Source organism: Nematolebias whitei, chromosome 18 (genome assembly GCF_014905685.2).
Source record: "Nematolebias whitei isolate Nwh7 chromosome 18, NemWhi1, whole genome shotgun sequence".
NCBI classification, from domain to species: Eukaryota; Metazoa; Chordata; class Actinopteri; order Cyprinodontiformes; family Rivulidae; genus Nematolebias; species Nematolebias whitei.
This window is the reverse complement of record NC_056515.1, coordinates 22973093-22996506: the sequence shown is the minus strand read 5'-3', so window position 1 is coordinate 22996506 and position 23414 is coordinate 22973093. Positions and strand designations below refer to the sequence as shown.

Sequence of the window (23414 nt, the reverse complement as noted above, 5' to 3'; positions counted from 1 at the left end):
GCTGACTTTTAGTCAAAATAAGACTCCCTTAGCCTTTTTTGATATTTTACAAATCTTAAAAGTTAAACCAATTTTAAGCTCTGCAGGCAGATTTCTTTAAAACGATGCAAACAGAGGCAGAGGTAAATAAACAAACAACAAAAAAAAAATCAAGTTTAGTCTGTTTACATCTTGCTTTCCATAATTATTTGCTTTTGCTATTTCTCATAACTATTAATGACAAAATACACAACATACTTTAAAATATTCTCAAGACATTGCTGGAGATCAGAGCTCTAGGAAAGCACCAGATCATCTGCATATACAGGTAGTCACTGAAAGAACTGACCACACATCATGTCACATTTGTTATACAATTAAAAACTGTAAATGTTAAAAATGTAAAGTAGAAATTGAAATACACTGGCTTTAAAACAAGCAGATTTACTATTCTAATTTGTATTTGGATAGTTATTAAAAATACTATAAACTTACTTAACAGAAAATAACCTGCATTTATTTAAATACGTATTTTACCTGGCAGGTCTTGCACCAGGATGGCACTTGGAACACATCGACGTGAAGGATGAGATTTTAGACAAAACATTTCGTTTTCCATGTGACCGCTGGCTGTCTAAGAATGATGATGATGGGCAGATAATGAGGGAGCTGGCCTGTGCTAACAATGACTATTTAGATCTCAGTGAAAAGACCAGTGAGCTTCCTTACAACATCATTCATATCTATTAGATACCAATAGATTTTTTTTAGTCCAAATGAATTTATGTGTATTGCTGTAATTGTTTTCACAGAGTATGAAATTTGCATCACAACCGGAGACACTGAAACCAAAGAGAATGCGTGGATTGTACTTGAAGGGAAGAAGGCTCGATCAAAGGAATTTGTGATGGAGAACTCTTCAAAGAAGAAAAGGTTTTTGCGGTAAGTACTCACTGGGAGATTACCTCAATCACCTACAGCTTCTTTGCATGAAAATGCTTAAAGAAATGTCCTTCCCGAGTCTAATTTCTCCATAATCCCACCTGCAACTAGCACTTAAAGTCACATTGCCGCACATTGCTACTTATTCAAGCTTATCTGTGTCTCTCTGTTAAGGGGAAATGTTGACCAGTTTGAGTTTTCATCAAAAAATCTGGGTGACATTGCTGCCATCTGCCTGGGCCACACACCCAAAGATGGCAAAAAAGTTAAAGGTGAAGTTTACTGGCATGTAGAGGAGGTTGTTGTGACTGAAAAAGAACTTGGAAACAAGTAAGCAGTCATGACCCACAGGAGCCATTCATCCATCATTTCTGTTTTCAGTTGAAACGTCTGACAGTATTCTACTCTTTTTAGGTACATCTTTATCTGCAATGCCCTCGTCCCCCTCTCTCCAAAGAGGGACGAGTTCCTCAGTTTTGAGTGTAAAAAGGTCATCGAGAGCTTTGCCAGTAAGGCTCGCAGCCTGGTGCCCGTCAAGTATGAGATCCTCGTCATCACAGGCGACGAGAAGGGAGCAGGAACAGATGCCAATGTTTTCATCACCATCTACGGCTCCAATGGCGATTCGGGTTGTCGACAGTTGCGGCAGAGGTTTCGCAATCTTTTCGAACGTGGGCAGACTGATCGTTTCCTGCTTGAGATGTTGGACATGGGAGAGCTGCAGAGAGTTCGAATGGAACACGATAATTCTGGCCTCAGCCCTGGATGGATGCTTGAACGGGTGGAAATCACCAACATGGCCAACGGCGTAACCACGATTTTTCTCTGTGGGAAGTGGTTGGACACCAAGAAGGCTGACGGACAGATTGTCAGAGTTCTCCATCCAAAATACTAACAATGAAACTTTTTCTGGAAATGGCCAACAACAAAAGGATACTGACCCAAAGGATTCTGCTTCTGGCAAGCGTTACATCTCAGGTACTGAGACAAATGCATTGCATTTATAGAGTTTCTTAAAATCCTGTTGTGTTGATGGTAACAGAATTTTCATGGGTCAGAAAAAAGGAATGTGCCATAAAGTCAGTGTCAGGAATGGTTTGCCTAATTATTTTTATATTAATAAATGTCTTTTCTAAGTGAAATCGAACTCCTTTGCTGCATTTACATCTACTTAAAACAAGGCACTTCATATATATTCATTTTACTTTTTATCCACAACAAATGTAAAAAATGAAACTAGGAAATGACATATTGTCCATTACCTTACATTTTGCATACATACATATCTTGCATGATCTGTTAGTTGAAGTATGTGTTGGTGATGACTCTCAGCTAATACCATCCTGACTTTTAGCTTAAACTCTGTAACACCGACTGAATTATAGTCATGTTTGTGTTTGTTAAGGTTTATTTTTTTGTGGCAGCCATCTTGAATTGGGTCAACTCCAGAAGTTATTGATTCTGTAGATGTGCAGCCAATGAAAGTTTCAGTAAGATCCATTCACTAGTTCATAATGTAAGATATTTTGCTAACAGGCAGCACTAAAACCAACAGTTAATGCCAAAAACTTAGACAAAAAATTTGTTAGTACTGAATATATGTGATCGTAATAACACTCAAGGACTACTGCATAATTACAGAACTCAGCACAATTTTAGCTCAACATTTGTAAAATGATTGTTATAGCCATTTGTGTTTCCTGAATTTGATTAGCCGTGGCAGCCATCTTGAATTGGATTAACTCCACAAGATGAGCAGTTGTAGATTATAGCTATTGATTACCGTATTTCTGCCGTACACGTCGCAATGCTGTATAAGTTGCATCAGTTCAAATATGTCTAATAAAGTAAAAAAAAAAATCATAAACAAGTTGCTTAGTCATATAAGTTGCATCTATTATACGTCACCGCTGACCACCAGGAAATGTGGGCCGGTGTTGTGCCAAAAATCGATTGGCTGCCAAATGGTGGCCGAGGGATCGTGCACAGGAGGACCTTAATAAGAATTTAACATGATTACCACTTAAAACAATTATTTGTTTGCTCAAAATTATAGCAAAGGTGTGTCTCAGTTGACCTTTTCCTTAATAAATGCACTTTAACAGTAGAATCAGCTGGATTTCAAAAGCTGATTTGCAGCTGTGGAGCACACAAAGGGGAGGACTCTGTGCATTTCTTCAAAATTTACCAAGATAACCACCTAAAACAATTATTTGTTTGCTCAACATTATAGTAAAGGTGTTTCTCAGTTGAACTTTTCCTTCATAAATGCACTTTAATGGTCAAATCAGCTGCATTTCGTCTGGGCAGCTCAGTGAAATGCAGCTGATTTGACATTTGCTCCAAGAGTTTCGGAGCGAGACGAAGATGGCTTGGTATAGCAAGCTAAGTGTCTCATTAATAGCCACTTTAACTTATAATGAGACTGTTGGCTTGCCATATTAGTCGAGGGCCCTCTAGTGGCTAAAAATTGTAGTGTTAAATTATTATTTATTATTATTGAGCATGGACTTTGTTGGTTTTGAACCAGTTTGACATGACTGTCGACAAGGAAGAGGTCCGGCACCGAAGGAGGGGGCGTATCAAAGAGACCATCTTAGCACCAACATAACTGGTTTGTTCCACTTTGGAGTAAGCTGTTGGGGGGAAGAATCAGTTTTGTTGTGTGTTTCCTTGACTGATGAAGCCTTCTGGATGGAAGGTGAAACGTTTCAACACACACACAAAAAAAAAAAAAAGAAACTGCCCAGATGACCTGACTGAAAATTGTTGGATTGTATACCTGGATTATTGAGCATGGACTTTGTTGGTAGTGTTAAATATTTTTCATGTCAGAATGAATGAAATTGTCAGATCTCAGACAAAAATTGGGTTATAAATATGGGGGAAAAAACACATTTTAGTTGTTTCAGTGTATAAGTCGCAGGACTTGCAAATTTATGCAAAAAGATGTGACTTATACAGCAAAAAATATGATACTTTGAAAGTTTCTTAAAAATCTATTCAGTGGTTCATGATATGTTTTGCTAAAAAAAAGAACAAAAAAAAAAAAACTGCCAAATTAACAGATATAAGAAATTATAGTTGCCCAACTTTCATGGCAGCAGGCACTGATTCAATATAAATAAAATAATCTCAATAAAACTCACAATTTACACTCTACACAAGCGTTTTATCATTTTAAGCCAATGATTCATTGACTTTTCACACTCCTAATGTCAACTTTTCTTTAAACACCTTCTACAGAGCTACACTCCCACAGGCACACAAAATGATCTAGCCAAAATCAGCTAGAAGGGTAAAACATTCATCTCAGCTGTGATGATAAGGAAATAATTCTTAAGTTATAAGCATAAAACACACAAAAAAAATCCCTTTTTAATCCAGTTTATTACAAAAGAGCACATATAAAAGGATAATATACAAGCCATGAGATTGAATTAAAATAAAACAAAATAACATTTTGGGTTTAGCAATGCAAACTTTGAGATCATTAAGTCATTATTAGTAGGAATAATAAATAAAGTACAAAATTCCACCAAATATGAATCTAACATTTACAGCTAAAATGCTCACTCATTTCTTCATCAACACACTCATCACCATTAACGCGCTATTGCTTTAATATTAATGATAAATAGGTCTATTTTCAATAAAATATGCTATATTGAAAAAACATTGCGCAGTCACAGCAGATTTTTCATACAAGGAAAAGCGGCAGCCCTTTCACTGGCACTTTTTGGCAAATTTTCCTCTTCAGTTTAGTTTTTTTTTTTTTTTTTTCAAGCAACAAAAAAAAAAAAAAAAAAAAAAAATCTACATTTTTCCTTTATATTCTTTGTAAATAATTTCACCAAACACTGTTAAACCACTGCGACTGTACTGGAACCTGAGAAAACATGCATCTTTTTTCCCTTTTTTTTTATTTCTATGGAAAAGGTTGTGCTTTTTATAATCCTCGTCTCTCACTCACACCGTGACAGGAGTTGAAAGAGGAGCTACAGACGGTGAAACTAAACTGGAAATGGAAAAAAATTAAGACAAACCGAAAGGGAAGATTAAATCAACTGAGGAAATAAAAATGTTTTAAAACCCACAGTGAAACCATGCCTCATCATAGTTTCTTTATGACTTAAGATCAAGCTATTTCAGACAGTTTGAGTTGTATTTTTTCAGTAAAATGGCTTCCTGTGTCAAAGACTGTCTTAGCTCTTCATGTCCTGCTTGTTTGATCGAACCAACAAGGCATGCACTGATTTTTGTAAGTGGTGTCAGTAACACAAAAACATCTCCTAACACCTAAAGCGAGGCACTTCTTATGCTTATTTCAACATAATATTTAGGAAAAAGAACCAAAGAGAAACACGGGACAGATGAAAATCAAAGACAAAACACAAAAGTGACAAAAAGAAACATCATTAAGACCCATAGTGCGACGTAAGAAGCAAAGCTTAAAGAATAAAAGCCACTTAATTCAACTGAAGCACAATCACGATTCTGAAAAAGTTGGAGTGTTGTGTAAAATGTAAATAATAAACAGAATATGATTCGCAAATCTCACAAACCCGTGTTTTGCTCACAGCGAAGCCGAGCAAATGCTTAAACTAAGAAGTTGTGACATTTTTGAACCCCCCAAAAAGAAGAACTTTTTAATTTTATTGCAGCAACACATCTTAAAAATTGGACAGGACCATAACTGTAAACCCACTGTTGTAGTTTTTGAGGATTTTTTTTTTTTTTTGTCTATGAGGCACACTAAATGTTTTGTACTGGTGCGAGGTATGGACTCCAGACAGCCAGTTCAGCACCCAGACTCTTTCACTATGAAGCCATGCTGCTGTAATGGATGTTGTTTGATGCTTAGTGTTTCTTGGTGGAAAAATACAAGGCCATGAAAGGCAGACAAGACTGAGTAAACATCCTCTGGATGAAAGCAAACCTGCATTGATGATGCATTTCCAAATATGTGAGCTGCTCATGTCAGAGGCACTAATGCACCCCCATACCATTAGAGAGGTTGGCTTATGGACTGTGCACTGATAACAGGCTGGGTGGTCTCTCTCCTTGTTAATACAGAGGACTATGGTCTGTGGTTTCAACATTTTTTTTTTGTCTGACCCCAGAAGAGTTTTCCACTTTGCCTCAGTCCATTTTAAATGAGCTTTGTCTATGAGCTAAAACTATCTATCAAAATCAAGACTAACACACTTTTTCCTAAAAAGATAAACATTTACCAGTTTAAACATTGCTCCAGTGTCAAAACAGGAGTTGTGAGATTTGTAAATAATTGAATTCTGTATTAATTGACGTCTTACACAACATGCCAACTTTTTTGACATTGGGATTGTACTTTTTTCTCTTTTTTTTAATTTTTTTAATTTTTTGGGCCAGTGAGAGGGTTCCGATTTTTAATCAAGTGAGTGCAAAATTTAACATAAAAATACTCCCAAACTAAAGACCATTTCATTTAATTGCAGTTTGTCCACATCACAGCATGGGGGATCAGAGAGATTGCATTGAATGGAATGTAACTAAGATCCACAGCACCACAGAGATAGACAGAGAGCAGGCTCAGTCGCTCAGTCTTGGACGGTAAACATCACGCAGCCAGCTTGTGGAGCACAAACAGCGGGGCAAATTTGTTTTTCTTCCATTTAGTGTTCAAAAAGTACAACTGCATGCAAAGCATTCCCATTTCAAACGATGCAAACATGAGGTAATTGTTTATTTTTTTCGTAACCTTTTCTATTGTTAATTCTAAATAAATAAATTATGATTCAGTCACTCAAAAAAAAAAAACTATAAAAAATTAAATACATCCCCACAGTATCTACAATTAGTAATAAATTATGATTGTTAAATACTTAAGGCATTTCAACTGACAACACCCTGTGTAAACTATAACTTCATCACAGATGACTCCACTACAAGAGGAGGCAGAGTCAACACTGGCAGTGCACAAGACAGGGAGACATAATCAAAGGGTCTTATCCCTTATTATCACAGTGCATAGGACAGTGGGGGTCCTAAAAGGCATCCTGCAACACAAAGAGCTGTGGGACTGAAGTGGAAAAAAGGGTCAAACCAAAGTGTTCGTGTCAAGTGAGTAAAGGAGTCAGCTCACTTCAGCAGCTTGAGCATTTTCCTGTTGTTGCTCCATCTCGCGTCTGTGTGCACTGGAAGAGGGAGGCTGCCTCCGTCGCATCACGTCCTACATGTTCTAGCAATACAGCATAGCAACCAGCATAGCAACCACGAGGGGAGGCCTGTCACACAAATACACACGATCAATACGCAAAAAAAGCTCCTCTCCCATTCAAAACACTGCATCAATCTATGCCTAAATGTGAACCAATGCAATACCAAGGGAAAAACATGTTGTCGCTATAAACTACTGTCACATGTGCTTGCTCATTAGGCAATAAGGTAAACATCAAGAGGATCCCATCATTTCCAGCAAAGAAGGATAGGAGTAACACAAGCTACGAGCCAGAGGAGCAGCCGCTGACTGATTGTTGTTTGTTAGTGTTGAGACAATAGTCAGAGCTCAGACTCATGCACAGGAATCTCTGCACCCTTTTGAAAATGAAGCAACGCTACCAAAGCTGACAGCTCAAGTCAACAGTGAAACATGCATTTTTAGAAGACTTTGTTCTGCCACAGGCCCAGCGCCAGTGTAACATGCACGTAGAAGGACTGCTAAATCCTCCCACCAAGCTTTGCAGCCCCATTCTCACACCTTTTCTTGTTTTCGTTTTTCGGCTTTGCGTTGCATAACTCCTCCAGAGATTGTAGTATACAAATGATAGTCTGGTCATCAATAGTTAGTAGTGTATCAGCTGTAAATCCTCTTTTCTCCGTACTCTGTGATTGATGCCATGGCTGATAAGAGACTGACTATTGATAACTATTTGACAGAACATCACTTCATAAATGAACAAACCGTTTACCTTTGATGAACTTAAGTCTAGGCTTTGCCTGGAACTCATTCATTATGTTCAACATCCACATGTTAGACACATTCTTTTAGTCAGACACACTCGCACACAAATCCTTCAAGCTACGCCGCAATGAATGCATTTTTGGTAACAAACTTGCTATCTATTGTCCAAAATTTTAAGCACAAGCCACTCGGTCATTGGGTTCAATGGCAGTGAAAGAGACATACTCAAAACCCAAGGTAAAACTACAACTGTATTGCAAAATGTCAAAGCTGTATGATAGGATCAAAACACTCAGCTAACTGGCACTTGGCCCCAAAAAAGGCAACAATGCACCGGATATCACTTATTGGTTACTGCTACTCTACTACGACCACAATGATCTTTAGGTAAACATGGCATCAGAGCATTTAGTATCTGTTTAGCTTGCTTTCGTTGCAGAATATTCATTTTGACTGAATTTTTGAAGAGAGAAATGTATACATATATAATTATGTATATATATTATATATAGAAAGATACAGAAAAGAGAGAAAAGTAGCCAGCTCGGTGTGGAGTTATACGTCTTCCACTCTTAGGACTTAAAGTCATGGCTTTGAGGACATGCTACACAGCCTGTGGTTACCTACAGTACAATACCACAACTGCAACAACACCCCACGTACAACCAGCAAGCTACAAGTAAACCCTGTGTACATGAGTACATGTGTGTGTTTGCGTGTCATTTGCTTCCCGAGGGATGTGCTTCTAAATAAAGAGAGTCCTCTGTGGCCTCTCATGCAGTCCTGGCTTGGCTCAATAAAGCGTTAGTCAGAAGGGTTGTGATGCCACTTGACGTCTGAAGACATTTGGCAAAGCACCCACCCAGGGGAGGGCGTTGTGGCGAAGGGGAGAGGGAAGGTCGGCAAGCCCGGATGGAAGAAAAATATAAAGAATCACACAAGTGTGAGCGAATTACACAGAGTCAAATCTCATCAGCTGTCCGGGTTCAGCTGCGTTTCGATGTCAACTCGACAGATTGGACACTTCCTGCTGGTGGCCAGCCATTGGTCCACACAGCCCTGGTGGAAGAGGTGCATGCAGGGCAGTCTCCTACAGGACAGAGAGACAGAGACACACGGGTCAGTGAATTCTCACAGGCGCTCCTGAAACATAAAGCTATACACTTGTGAGGAACTTCCAAAACCACAGGGAGTTAATTTTGTCCTATCAGGCATGTAGAGAGGACTTCTGTTGAGTCATCGTTCCCATGCGCCTGTCAGACAGCTGGGGCTCCATATGCTGTAAACTGAGCCTCTTTATCATCCCAGGGTGCAGCTCTTATTCCCTCAAATTCTCTTCCCAACATGGGCTGAAACACATGTGCAAGTCCATGCGTGTAGTGCTTTAAGCTACAGAGTCACACTCTGAAATATATAATGGTGTGTTGAAACTCGTGAATTATGACATGAAACTATTTTTTCACTTGAGTTGATAATTAATTCATCTTAGATGAAAGAAACTCTGTATTTTACTTTCGTAAAGCAAACGGTATGGTAACATTAATGAGGCTTTAATCTTGAAACAGACGGCACACCAGTGGTGTAGTCTACATTTTTGTAGTTAGAAACCAAAGTGCACCAGTTTGTACGCTGTAATTGTCAATTTATTTTCATTTTTAAGCGTTTTGAGCATTTCAAAATTTTTCCGACGCTTTAATTTGAATAAATGTGCAACAAACTTTGTACAACAGTTGACTTTGTATTAAAAAGATGTTATAGAGTTTATAAAACGGTATCAAAGCAAAACTTGTTCAAGTATTAAGTAGTAAGTACAGAAGTATTAATTATACAAAAACCAGGTTGAACAAACTCATTTTGTCTATAAAATGTTCCAGATGTGTTGATAATGACACGAGCCCATGTCATGTATCATTGCCAATTATACGTGACATGGGCTCAGATCATTGGGCACTTTTAAGTGGGTATACTGAAATTCCCAAGCTTTTCTAGTAATAATAATAATATAATAATAATAATCATTTTATTTAAAAATCTTCTTTCAGGACACCCAAGGACACTAGTGGGTATGTTCTGTACACCCACGTATCGCATAGACTACACCACTGCTGCACACTGATGAAAACTTATAGTTTAGCACAGAAACATCATATTTTAGATCAACATTGTTATTTGTTGAATCTACATAAAAATTGCAAACATAGAGGTATAGAAAATACACTCTCCTTTAAATAATTTTATGGCCAACTCAATGTGTACTTCAATTTGTCCAGATGTTATGGCTACAAAACAAGCTCTAATAATTAGCCTTCTACTTCCGTGCTTGATAGTCGGTTTGAGGTGTTATACTGATAAGATGTGTTTAGGTTTGCCAGCTGTGCATTAATATCCAAAAATCTCTGTTATTTGTAATGTCGATCCAAAATATCGTGTTCAGAAAACGTGTTTTGTTCAGACACGGTTCAACCAGGTGCATGATCTTCTTAGAGAGCATTGACTATCATTAGGCAGCTATCCAAACAGGCCATATTTATTCTTCTCATTTGTATTATTGTCATGAATATTAACATATAACTAGCTGACTATGGCCACAGAGTCCGTGGGTTTTTAAAGTTTTGGGATAAGCTGCGTGGGACGTCCACTCCTGGAAAATAAGTTATCTTGAATGTTTCTCGTTTGTGAATAATCTTTCTCATCAAAGTATGATGAACTCTACATGTTCAGAATAAAGCCTTACAACCTTATCCAAAGCAATAGTTTCTTCTCCAAGAAGCTGATGTCGATGTATTTCCTGCTTGGTGCTGCTGGCAACTTGTCAAAACTATGCTGATGATCAGATAATTAAATGAACTTGATTATCAGCACTTGGCTGCTACCTGCCACCTTAAATAATTTGGAAGTGGTACTGGTTGACTTAGTTTAAATAAACAATGTTTATAATATTTGATATTATTGGGTTAAGGATTTAATTATCTATTAGCTATGATCAGTAATGCCCCCAAGCATTTACTAGTCGCCTACCACCTGCTGAAAGCAAAGACATAGTCCACTGAAAACAAAGCATACCGTCATTTTCCCACAATAGCATCAATTGTTCTAATTTGTATCTTTGTTACAGATTGACTGCCACATATAAGATGAACTAACTGCTGGCTCTTGAGTTCAATGAGACATAACTAAATAAAAAAATCGTACAATATTTTATTGACTCTGGAGCAATAAGGTGTTTCCCACCTGACATCTTCTCCATCCTCCAGCATGGACAGACAGATGGTGCACTTCTCATCCACATCTGTTTCCTCCTCATCCTCCCCAACCTTTAGCTGCAGAGGCTTTCTCTGTTGGCCAATCAAATCGCACACAAACAAAAAGAACGTTTAAAAAAAAAATCTAAAAATAAAAATAAAAACATCTTTGCTTGTGTGTCTGTATAGCTTATGTTATCTGTGGTACCTTCTTGTATTTGTGTGGAAAGGTGAACCTCTCTATAGTTGTTTGGACAGCTCCTCTGCTGACGCTCCCCAATCGGTCCTCAAGCTGCAGGAGCTCCTGAACAAAGTAGTGCCGGAGTTAAATGCAGATTGAATTGGAATAAAATAGTGAATAGATTAAAAGATAGATTTACCTCGTAACTTTCTCGTACAGCAGTAACGTGCCTCACTGGATTCAAACTTTGCAGCGCTAACAAATGCAGCTGGGGATACGGGTAATTTCTGATTTCATGCACAACCTAGTAACACAACATTTTTGTTTATTATTAAAAAAATGTCAATGTACTTAATCCTTTGTTTATTTCATTGCTGCTTTCTGATGTGTTGTCATATATATTTATTGCTATGTGGCTTATAAAATACAAGTTCAAAGTATCAAATGCAGTTCTGGACAGTCACAGCAGGATAACACAACGTACCACTTGGGCAGATGTTGTATTCCTGGGGAAGTGGTGCAGTCGAGGGGAGGTCAGGTAGTGTTGATAGTGCTGTGGAAGCTGCTGGAGCTGGTACTGATGAGAGAGTCCTGCATCTACACTGAGATCCCTGCAGAGAGTCAACTGTGTGACTAAATCAGCAAAACCGTATGCCAGACAAGGCAGATAGATGAGTGCAGAGCGAGATGAATGGAACAGTTTACTAACTCCGCAAGACTCTTCTTTATCATGGACATATAGACTCACCAGTCAGTGCCTTCGGCCAGGTACCGCGGCTGCTGCGTTACTGGCTGAGAAACATGGAGGGGAGTGGAGTACTCAAAACCTGAACGCAGTCTGTGGGAGTTCAGGGGACTACGCTCCTGGGGTCTTCTGCAGTTGGATAAAGTGTTTGGTGTTAATGTCTGTGTCCAGGCATCTGTATTATACTGTAATCAGGGGCGCCTCCAGAAAGGGTTTTAAAAGAGATGAGGGCCACTGATAATCTTGGGGTGGTACATCAAAACCAAAAGCCACAAGACAACAGCCATGACCCCCCTTGGTGGCACCCCTGTCTGTAATAGCATATCTACCTTGGATGTGGCAGAATCCGGCGGTGCTGTGCTTCAAGGAGCTGCTGCTGGATGAGGTATTGCTGGTGTAAGGCCTGAGGTAGGAATGAAGGCCCCGACACATCCTGAAACTGTGGGTGTGTGGGCAGGGCGGTGAGGGTCAGGTGGTGCGCAGGGGGTAGGTGGGCGGCCAGGCCCGTCTGCGAGGGCTGGCTGGCATGTCCGAGGGGGAACTCTGCTGAGATGGGTGCCTGGGGAGTGCCCAGGTGAAAGTGTCGGCAGGAGGTAGCATGGCTGTGCTGATGCCTGTTGAAGTGCACTCCTGTGTGGGAAAAAGGTAAGGGATCGGGACAGATTAGCTTTTATCTACAGTATAACAACAATATGTTATTACTTGCTACCAAACAAGTCATGACAATAAGTAATCATTCTACTGCCTTTGTCATTATCTATGCGCCTTTTAGCAAAATATCTCATAAACCAGTGGAAAATTTTAATGAAGCTCTCAGAAAATAATAATTGAATGAACATTTTCATCTGATTAACCTTTAGAATCAACTTAATTCAAAATGGCCACCACAACTTAATCAACTTTAGTAAACAATTTTTTTTCTAAGAATCAGTCAGTTTTACTAATCTTGATCTTAAGCTATAATTTGATATTGTGGTATATGAGAGTTATCTCTAACATATAATGTGAGCACCACATTATTTGTGTGGAAAAGGAGTTTGCCCCAAATACAGCACACTCCAAAAATGGTACTTCTGTGTTTCCCATCCCCTTCATATCAGAGATAGAAAAGGATGGAGTGTGAAGGCCAATCAATACAAATTACTCTCAGAACAAAGAAATTAGGGCTGGACAGAGCATGAAGTGGAGATTTTAAAAGATTGCCATTTCAACTTGTTAGCATTTTTCAGCTTTCTGCACCAGCAGGGTCTGAAGGATGGATTGATCATAAAAGTGGGCTGATTATTTTGTCATTGGAGTCCACTGAAGTGATTTACACCATTTCAAACAGCAATATGGAGTGACACTGACACTAATGTAGCTAAGAGGGAGGGTTTTATCAATTAGGTAATGTGTCTGACATAATTAAAATATGTAGGCGCGTTCAAAGTGCCAGTAAATGGTTAATGGAGCTGTAAACATCCCCTATCATATATACCAGTATATATACATATGTATAAACAGTATATATATATACACATACTTATATATAAACAGTAAATACTGTAATATATATATATATATATATATATACATACATATATAAACATTTATATATATACATATATGTACACATATACATATATGTACATATATACATATATGTACATATATACATATATCTATATACATATATGTACATGTGTGTATATATATATATATACATATATTCATATATATATACATACATATACATTCATATATATGCATATACATATATATACATATACATATATATATATACATACATATACATTCATATATATGCATATACATATATATATATACATACATACATATATATATGCATTCATATATATATATATATATATATTTATATGTATATTGAAAATAAAATTAGTTTATATTTTTATGACAATATGTTGACTTTCTTTCTCTTCACTGATGACATATTGTCCTGGTTTTGGTTCATTGCATTTAGCCTTGGGACATGAGAATCCGTTGAACCCAGAAAGACACGAGCAGACGGAGAACATTTGGTTGAGGAAGTAGAGCAGAAACGACACACACTGGTAGTTTGGATTGTTTTAATGGCTGTTGTATGACAGTTTTGTATGAAACATGTGACCTGGTGGTAATTATCCAATAATTTGTCTTTGGACACAAACAGTTGACATTATTATCAGACAGAACACAGAGCCGCCAGCACTGACCACTCTGATGTGACAATTCTGCTCACAGATTATAAAACTCCTGATGGGTGGAGAAAAGACCATCCAATCAAAATCTCACCAAATCACACATATAATCACTCCCCACTACACCTCACACATAGGCGGATGTAGAAACAGACCATCCCCCACACTATATGGCTGCAGCATGTTTTCCTAGTATGAGTGACAGCCTTTAAGCCCCGCCCTCCTGCGACTGCAGCAATCTGACATAAAACCTGTCTCTCCCCACCTCCAGCTCCCATCACTGCGGCCTCAGGAATCACACCTCCTTCCTAACCTAATCCTCTCCCATCCCTGTCCGGTGCTGTTCCATCCATCTTGTGGCACATTATCATCACCTCACCTGCTGATATCACTGATCAACACGCTTACAGGTTGAAGCTGTGATGCTGAAACCCTGCAGACAGTAGAAAGGCTCCATTCCCAAGACCTGGTGTGTATTGGTTAAATAAAGACATACGGTAGTAGTTCCAATGCCTTACAGCTGTTGAGTTATTTAAAAGTCTGTTGCTGTAGTTTGAGAAGAAATGAGCAGAGGACACAAGGCTGCATCTCAGGCACATAAATAACTCAGACATTCTAAACCATCAAGAGGCCCAAGTGTTGGAGATTAGACAGCAACTAATCCTGAACTCCGAAGCTTTAAGTGTTGGGGTGTACATTTTTAAATCTATATAAAGGAAACAGTCTGTGCTGCATGTCATGGCAGTTTGTACACCCTTAGCTGTGGGAACATGTATTAGTCAGTAGGTGAGGTGAGTATGCATGAATTTATAAAATCCAAACTCTTGAATGAAGTATATCATAATACCAAATGCATATATAAATATTCTGTGTGTTTTGGACATAAAACATATATAAAACTACAACAGATAAACAGATCTTACTCTGTCATGATAGGTAACGTGTCTTCATCTACTGTTTCTCTTTCTTATGGTGTGCAGCAGGGCTCTATTCTTGGTCCTCACATTTTTTCTTCTCTTTATATGCTGCCACTTGGTTTTAGACAATTTTTTTTTTAATGTTATGCAGATTACTCACAGATTTATTTGCCCATGAAGCCCAGAAGCAGTAACCTTCAAACTTTTTTAATTGACTGGATTGCCAACATTAAACAGTGGCTTCACCAAAATGTTCTGCTTTTAAATGAAGGAAAGACGAAGTTGATCTTTTTTTGGTTTTAATGATCCTTGTAACTTTGGTGGACTGACATCTAAGTTTAGACCCACAGTTAAAAACTTGGGGATGACTATTGACAATATTTTAAGTTTGATAAGCAAGTCTTTTGTAGTCAAGACCATTTTTGTTCAGTTACATCTTTTAACCAAGGTCAAGCCTTTTTTTTTTTTGTCCTGATGTGGAAAAAGCCATTCATGTTTTTATCAGCTCAAGGCTTGACTACTGCAATTCTTCGTGTGTAGGAATCTCCCAATCCTCCATCAGGCGTCTTGGACTTGTACAAAACAACGTGGCCCACTTTTAACCAACACTTGAACGCATGAGCTCATAAATCCCATTTTATTTTCTCTCCAATGACTTGCAGTTCCTTATAGAATTGATGTTAAACTTTTACTGTTCACTTTTAAAGCTCTTAATGGTCTCACACCATCTTTTTAGCTGATATAGTACATTTATGTGAGTATGAGAGGACATTAAGGTCAACTATTACATCTTTACCATTTGTCCCAAAGTCCAAATACAAATGTTGGGGTGACCGGGCCTTTTCAGTCGCTGCACCCAGACTGTGGAACCAACTCCCTCAGGTTTTGTGCTCCATCACTGATTTGGTTCTTTTTAAAAGTCTAATCTTAATATATTTTTATTCAGGCAGGTTTTTAATACCTAGTGGCAAGTTAGCATTTTTGTATTGATTTTATTATCGTTTTTAACTTTTGCACTGTGAAGCGCTTTGTGTACCTTTTGGCTGCTGCAAAGGGCTCTATAAATAAATGTTGGTTCATTGATTGTTTGATTGAATCATGACCAACTAATGACAATTTGCCTACTTTTTTGTATAACTACTTAAATCTGATTTAATTCCTTTTACATGAATTCTTTAAGTATGTATTTGGATATGTACATTCTCTGGCATCTACCAGGGGGTGAAGCAGCACCCACCGCACCCATACTTCCCAATGCCTTGCCCATATCCAAAACGCGTGAGCAGCAAAGCGTTAAAAACTAAACATCAACAAAAAAGCTAGTTTAGACATTATTTATTAATTTGCAGACATTATGAAATTAAAATAGACCTAACTTTAAAAAATGCAAATTCTATGGCTTTTAAAAAACTAATAGTGAATAAAACTTGCACGGCTTGCACTTACAGTGCTGTGCCATTTCATACCAAGCAACTATACTTGTACTGAAAAGGTTTAGATACTCCAAATATTCAGTGGAGGATGCATTTATTTCTATGTTACCAAACTGCTAGCAGCAACCTGCTGATTTGAGACTGAAGCAGTTATTTATAAATGTGTCAAGGTCTGTTCTGCTAATTACTAAACAAGCTTGATGAGAACGATCTGTTGCTTGTAACACAAATCCTGAAGTGTAACAGTGCGATTCGGCACTTCCACAGACATGACAATACTTTCACTGCTTTAGAAAAATCTCAGGAATTTGACACTTTGATTTAGCAGATAATTGCTGAGCTTTAGAAAAGCTCTTCATTTTGTCATAGACAAAAGGTCCGTTTGTCCATTTCCAGTCGTTTTGCTGAGTTAAACAAACTTGCAATGTTTTTTTTTTTTTTAGACAAGACGTCGATCCCCTCAACTATTTGTCACACTTTTCAAACAAAAGATTAATTTTGCACTTGTTTGCAAACAAACGGATCTGTCTTTCAATCCGAAGAGGATTTTTATTATGCGTGAGCTGGTGTTATGATTTACCTTTAGATCAATAAAACTGGTTCAGACTGAAGTTCTGTCTGAGGTGGAACCATGACAGCATTCCCATCGTGAGAGGGCAGCTGACTCATATTAAAAAAAACAAGCACAATGAGGAAGTAGTTTGCCTTGCTCTTTTTGAAGTACACCTATAAGTTTTTATGAAGATGTGCTGAACGTCTACAGCAACTTAATGAGACTAATCAAAAGTTCAAGAAGTAAACAATTTTTGTTCAAGGGTACTTAAAGGTTCTCATTAAAATGGCGCCTGGTAAAAATACAGTTACGTGTGTAAAAACATGCAGTTTCTTTCTCTTATTAATAATTAATGTGTTTAAATTAAAAAAATTGCAAGTGCAATTTGTCAACAGCAGCCAATCAGCATATTTGTTTATTTACCTATGAAAATGGCAAAGTGACTGAAAATAGGTCAACATGGGGCTCTCATGGTCCATGGAAGCCATTTGAAATCAAGAAGCCCGACAATTTTTGAAGAATTGGTACGTATTCACTTTCAGATTTATTAAGTATGCAGATAAAGTGCTTTGTTTACATCAAGTGCATACCTGCATTTTAGAATTGCACGTCAAGATATCTGGAAAACTACTGGAGTAAACTTTTTCAAATGGCACCATTCAATAAAGCTCAAGAAAACCTTTTACATTTTTGGTTGATTTCATAGACGGCAACAAGTACCTTTGAGTGGAATTATGGATCTGGATATAAATTGTGTTTTAAACATGTGTTGCAGTCAAAACGTGTCAGTTTGAAACAGATAGTTTGATGAAATAAATAAATAATTAAGTTGGAGGATGAGGGAAACTCTTGGGTTCTGTACCAGGAAATGTTACCATGTCAACCACTAACCTGTTTAAGGTTTTTTTTTTTCTTCAATAAATCAAGTTTCTCTCCAGCTCCTTCACTCCAGCTGATCCAGGAGCAGCACTTAGTGTCTTCCATCAGAGTCAAGAAGAATAATTTACAGCCGTTTGTTTTGTTACTTAAAAATCAAAGTCAAAATCCTTACTTCATCTTTAATTTGCTGCCATCGGGGCATTTCTTTAATCTTCATGTAGAAATTTATTTTATTTTGAAATAATGACACAAGCTGAAACCAACGTACTGATAAAACCTGGTCAAGCCAGACTTTCAGATGTTAAATAAACGCACCAAAATGTGAATTTAATTTGAACAATGGTCTAAATGGTTTAAACTTCAAATTAATCAAATGAGATTAGACCACGACTTCTGAATCAATGGTTTTCAGGGACGCTTAAATGAACGACACCTTGTTTGTTTTATTTAATTGTAGGAAGATGCTTCTTGTTTCTTTGGCTCAGATTTATATTTCATAAGCCTCAGCTAGAATTAAAATAAAAAGTCTGGCCTTTATTTACTTGTAGCTATGGTGAACAATAGCGCTCACCTTATTTTTTTTTTTTTTTACATTTGGATTTCATTTACCTTTGTGAGAGACTTCAGGCAAACAAACAGAACTTGTTAACTCCGTTAATCAAACCTAATCTCCAGAGATGGTGTTTCAATGTTAGACCTCCAACTTTTGAATTAAAACATGTTGAATTAAAAATATCCTCTGGACTTAAAAAAGTTCACAAATAGTCAAAGGACTCAAAGAATACCGGTAGTATCTAAACTTGAAGGTACTGCTTGGCAAGATCAGGACACGCTGTATGTTCAGGCAATTCATTTTAAATGTCACTATTTACATTTATTTACAAAATGTCAAATAATTATATATACCAGTAGTTAGCTTCTTATCAGCTATGACATCAGAGCACAGAGTTTGGAGAAAAGGGCAGAAGTCTTTGTCCAAGCTAGACTAATAACTAGCCAAACACCAGAGCAATTTTTTTATTTTCAAATTTAATTTTTAGGATTATAAATCATCCATCCATTATCGTCTCCCTTTTCGTGTCATGGGGGTCACTGGTGCCCATGTCCAGCAGTCACTGTGCGAGAGGCGGGTGAACAGGTTGCAAGTCCAGCACAGGGACACAAAAACAACTCTTCCAAAAAATGGCATATTGATTTGAAATAATGCTTCTTTCGCTGATGTGAACTTGATAGTTATTATTATTGTTATTACTGTTTTCCCTCCCAGACTTCTGTGTTAACGTGTGCTGGGTATAAATTGTGTAAGCAACGATGCTGATTCTGCTGAACGCATCAGTCTGCCTCATCAGCGAGTCTGTCAAAGGTTTACTCAACTCCCAGCGGACTGATACAGCCATAGTCTCAGCACGGTCTATATTCAGCACACTACAATTGTGAAGCGACACGGACATCGTTCAGTTGAGAAAACCAGCGAGAAACTAAACAAACGGTGCCTTGCACAAGTGCAGAGATTAGATGGTAGCGAATTTGAAAACACTTGTGTGTCGTGGCCTAGCCCGGTCAAAGCCCTTGGCTTCTATGACTGATGTCACGGTGTTCAGTACATCTGGATGCAATAGTGGATTTTGTTCCAATTAAGTTATTTTTGCTACACAATTGCAAATTTCTTCCTAACTGTATACAAAATGAACATAACACACACACTGTAACTGTAAATGTGAATATCAAGCAACTCCTCCATGTACAGAGATTCATGTGAACACCAATGAGGAGCTGTGCTCCGTTTTACAGGGAATGGATTAAAGTGAATGACGGCACAGGAAAAAGAAAGTGTCAGTGTCTTGTTTTTCGTTTTAGTGGACATGAAATTTAGCTGCCACCCCCCCCATTTCAAACGAAGCAGAGCAGCAACTTGAGGGGACTCTGCAGACAGTTGAAACATGAGAGCACATACAGAGTGTGGGGGGGAGAAGGGGTGACCGTCTCAGTGACAGCACGGTGGTGAGGGGGAGGGAGGAACACATGAAAATCAGCAAAAAGCACACTGAAGGTTAGGAAGAGAACTACAGTCTTTATTGGAAAATATTAGTACGAGTGGCACTGTGTGATCATAGTAATAATAAGAGTAATATATCCTACAGAGCAACAATAATAATAATAATACCATGCAAATAAGATCAAAAGTGAGGCCTGACCATGCTTTCTGTATAGAGTTAACAAAACAGAAGCAGCATCCAATGAGTAGATGTGTAATGCTTACAGCACATTTCAGTACAGCAGGGACACCTCTACACAAAGATTACATTAGAATCTGCTGTCCAATGTGGAAAAAACAAAAAGTATAAAAATGACCATGCATTAGGTTCTAATACAAAATAAAAACATACGGTAGAAAACCACAACCAAAGAATAAAAAAAAAGACATTTTGACTCTAAAAGGAGTTCTACAGCAGTGCAGGATATACACATCTCTGTAAAATGGATAGCATTCTGAAGGAAAGACTTGAGAGGGGAGGGTTGTGCATGACAGTGGGTAATTTTCTTTTCTCCCCCCAAATGGCAAGATGAGTTCGAAACGTGTCTCGCCGGTTTGTTGTGAAATCAATTCAGCCAGCAGGAACACAGGCGTCGACACATGGATAAGGTTATGACCAGCTGTTTGGACATCACTTTAACAGGTGCAGTGGACCGTCACAGGTGAAAATTATTTACAAAATGGAGTTATTTTTTCTCCATATATATGAATGCTTTTGACCAATTGGCAAATGTATGAATTACAGGATAGCTGATAAGTAAAAAGCTGGTACAATGCACCTTTATCCAAATACAGGATGGAGACAGTAACCATACAGTTCGATCAAGCCTGGTTGTAATCGAATCCAGGAGGATCAAAATGTATCCACTTTACAGAAATTTACAGCAGAATGTAGTCTATCCACACTGAATGGGAAGAATCACAATGACAGCCTGTAGTAAAGTCTACAATAATGGGTTATTCACTAAAGAGCAACATGACAGTTTAAATAAAGGAAAACTGTTTTCTACAGAAAGTGTTATTCTTTAGTCTGTTACACAGAAGGATACGGTATGAGTGGGGGGGAACTCGGTTTGTTTTGTTTTAAAGCCAATGTCTTCTTCAGATGGAAAGAGGAAATGAGGAAGAAGGGGTTCACAATAACAGCTAGATGCAGAGAACAGGCAGAGGCTATACAGCAGACAGCAGCAGATGATCGTTAGCTACACAATGGAGGGGGACAAAGGTCTGAGAAATGCGGAATGTAGAGCCAGCCTCGATACTATGGAACAGGAAAAAAGAACACAAATAAAAGCACAATGAAATCATTGGTGCTACACGTCAAATTACTATTATTATTATTATTATTATTACAGAATCAACACAGGTAGCCTGCTGCATTTGAAGGCAGTAGGTTTTTTTAATGCCCAATTCACCACATTTAAGTTGCTCACGTTTTCTCTAAGAAGCTAAGTTTAAGGGCTCAGATTTAACTATAACTAAATGACTGGGAAACCATTTTTTTTAAGTGATAAAAAATATATATATAAAAATGAAGCGCACAAATAATATTTCATGAACACTAAAGAGCAAAGAGATCCTGACACGGGATTTTTTTTTTTTTTTTTATACAGACGCTTACTTTGTCAAATAGTGTTAAATACAGACAGGGCTGCGTATATTTCTAGTTAAATACTGTAATTTATTGTTATGGCACTAAGAGCAGCTGACGACGTCGAAAAAAAAAATTACTGCAAACGGACGTAAACACAACGCAGATATTAACGGAGACAGCGCCGCGCTAATAATGACCGAGGACAAAACAAAAGCTTAAGGCTGCCATTTGACAGCAGGATTCATTTGGTGCCCGAAACCGGCCTCAAAACGCACTAAAATAACATATTTATGACCACACGGACATTAATTGTCTCTAGTCCGAAGCCGATGTGTTTTTAACCGGTTCGGCGCTGCAGCTGAGCTAGCCACACGGCTAATGTCTCCATCGCTCGTTGTTACGCTGCCTCGGTCTTTTTTTTTTTTTTTTTTTTTTTACTAGCAGGTGTCAGCTTTGTTTACATCGTCTGCGGATGTTTTAAGAAGAGAAGAGAAGCACCGACGTATTGTGTTAGCGACAAGACAAAATGGCAGTCATACCTCTGTTTCTAACTGAGCCGAAGACGGGGAGAACCAGATATCCGACATGGACTAACACCATCCTGGGTCCTTCTTTGTTGTGAGCGCAGCCAGAGAGACAGATGGTCCATGGAAATGATCCCCTCCAGTCCTGCACATTCAAACGGACAGGCTGCGCTGCCTGCACACGGGGAGGAGAGCGACCAATCACCGGACCAATCCAAGCAGGACCCCTGGAATTGGCAGCCGGATCCACCAATGGGATCAGTGCAGGGGCGGGAATGAGTTTTATAGAGCCCGCCCCCTCAGTCTCAATCATGGGTCACTCAGATTTTATTCAAAAAATATAAAATAATAAAGATTTTATGCAGTCTGTGACACTAGCAAGTGATATAATTTCATGTAAACACTAATCTCTACTAATATCACTGAAAAAATGTTTCTCACGGGGCAAAACTTTACACAAAGAAAATATAAGATTGAAAGGCCACGCATATCTTAAATTAAGGCCATTTTAGTTAAAACCTTAAACATATCATGCACAATCTCGTGCAATATTGTGATAGTGAATGTAATCTGATAGCACTTGAAATATGTGTTGAGGATGACTCCCAGCTACTACTACGTCAAATTTCAGCTCAAAATCTGCAACCTTTAGTAAGTTGTAGCCATTGTCATATTGGCTAAACATGGATAAGATGTTGTGGCCATCTTGAATTGACTCCAAAGTTAATCACTTGGGGATGTACATTCAGTGACTCTCGGAAAGTTTCATTAAAATCTGTCTGGTGGTTCAAGATATTTTGCTGACACAGTTGATGCTGACATTTTAAGATTAAATATTAGAGCTCAGGTATGTTTTGGGTCTAATGCTCAGCTACTTCTACACCAAATTGAAGTTTAATATTAGTTAAATTAACCAAGTTATAGCCATTTTTGTGCTGAGTAGGTGTCCATCCAATAATAATTTTCTGTTACGTTAAAATCCATCCTCTAGTTCATATTTTGTTAATGCTATAAAAAAATGTGGACGCATACAGACGCAGGAGTGGGGAGAAAAGACTGAGCAGCAAATTTCTCCGCCTGAAGCGTTAACCCCGAAGGATGAACAGATGGACACTGAGAGGGTCACAAAATTCTTAGTCCCATATGTCCTCATTTCTTGTTCCCACCCACTAATGCTTTAAGCTCGAGGTAAAAACACAGCCTTTCATAATGTTTAACTATCACTGCAGTTCTTCTACACTCAAATTTT

At 38.1% G+C, this 23414-nt stretch overlaps 2 protein-coding genes across 2 annotated transcripts in view; one reads left to right on the top strand and one right to left on the bottom strand.

Moving 5' to 3' along the window:
• loxhd1a (lipoxygenase homology PLAT domains 1a) overlaps nucleotides 1–1836 on the top strand; it is a 28849-nt gene extending 27013 nt beyond the window's left edge. The window contains exons 38-41 of the mRNA XM_037691986.1: nucleotides 524–694; nucleotides 792–921; nucleotides 1096–1251; nucleotides 1336–1836. Of these exons, the coding sequence (XP_037547914.1) occupies nucleotides 524–694; nucleotides 792–921; nucleotides 1096–1251; nucleotides 1336–1816 (938 nt within the window). The 3' untranslated portion in view covers nucleotides 1817–1836. The remainder of the gene's footprint in view (nucleotides 1–523; nucleotides 695–791; nucleotides 922–1095; nucleotides 1252–1335) is intronic.
• A 7000-nt stretch (nucleotides 1837–8836) lies between these two features.
• rnf165a (ring finger protein 165a) lies at nucleotides 8837–22305 on the bottom strand. Its single transcript, XM_037692695.1, has 8 exons — nucleotides 22181–22305; nucleotides 12362–12662; nucleotides 12036–12161; nucleotides 11772–11898; nucleotides 11487–11591; nucleotides 11315–11410; nucleotides 11096–11199; nucleotides 8837–8954 (listed from the first exon to the last, which is right to left on the bottom strand). The coding sequence occupies exons 1-8, from the start codon at nucleotides 22239–22241 to the stop codon at nucleotides 8837–8839; spliced, it is 1038 nt and encodes a 345-aa protein (XP_037548623.1). The 5' UTR covers nucleotides 22242–22305.
• Between the last annotated feature and the right edge of the window lie 1109 nt (nucleotides 22306–23414).

Excerpts from the sequence above, each read along its gene's own strand:
- rnf165a (XM_037692695.1), bottom strand. The coding sequence starts at position 22,241 with ATGGTGTTAGTCCATGTCGGATATCTGGTTCTCCCCGTCTTCGGCTCA. Across the intron at positions 12,162-12,361 it reads CGGATTCTGCCACATCCAAG|AAGACCCCAGGAGCGTAGTC; the intron begins GTAGATATGCTA and ends ATCCAACTGCAG. Across the intron at positions 11,592-11,771 it reads ATACAACATCTGCCCAAGTG|GTTGTGCATGAAATCAGAAA; the intron begins GTACGTTGTGTT and ends TTGTGTTACTAG.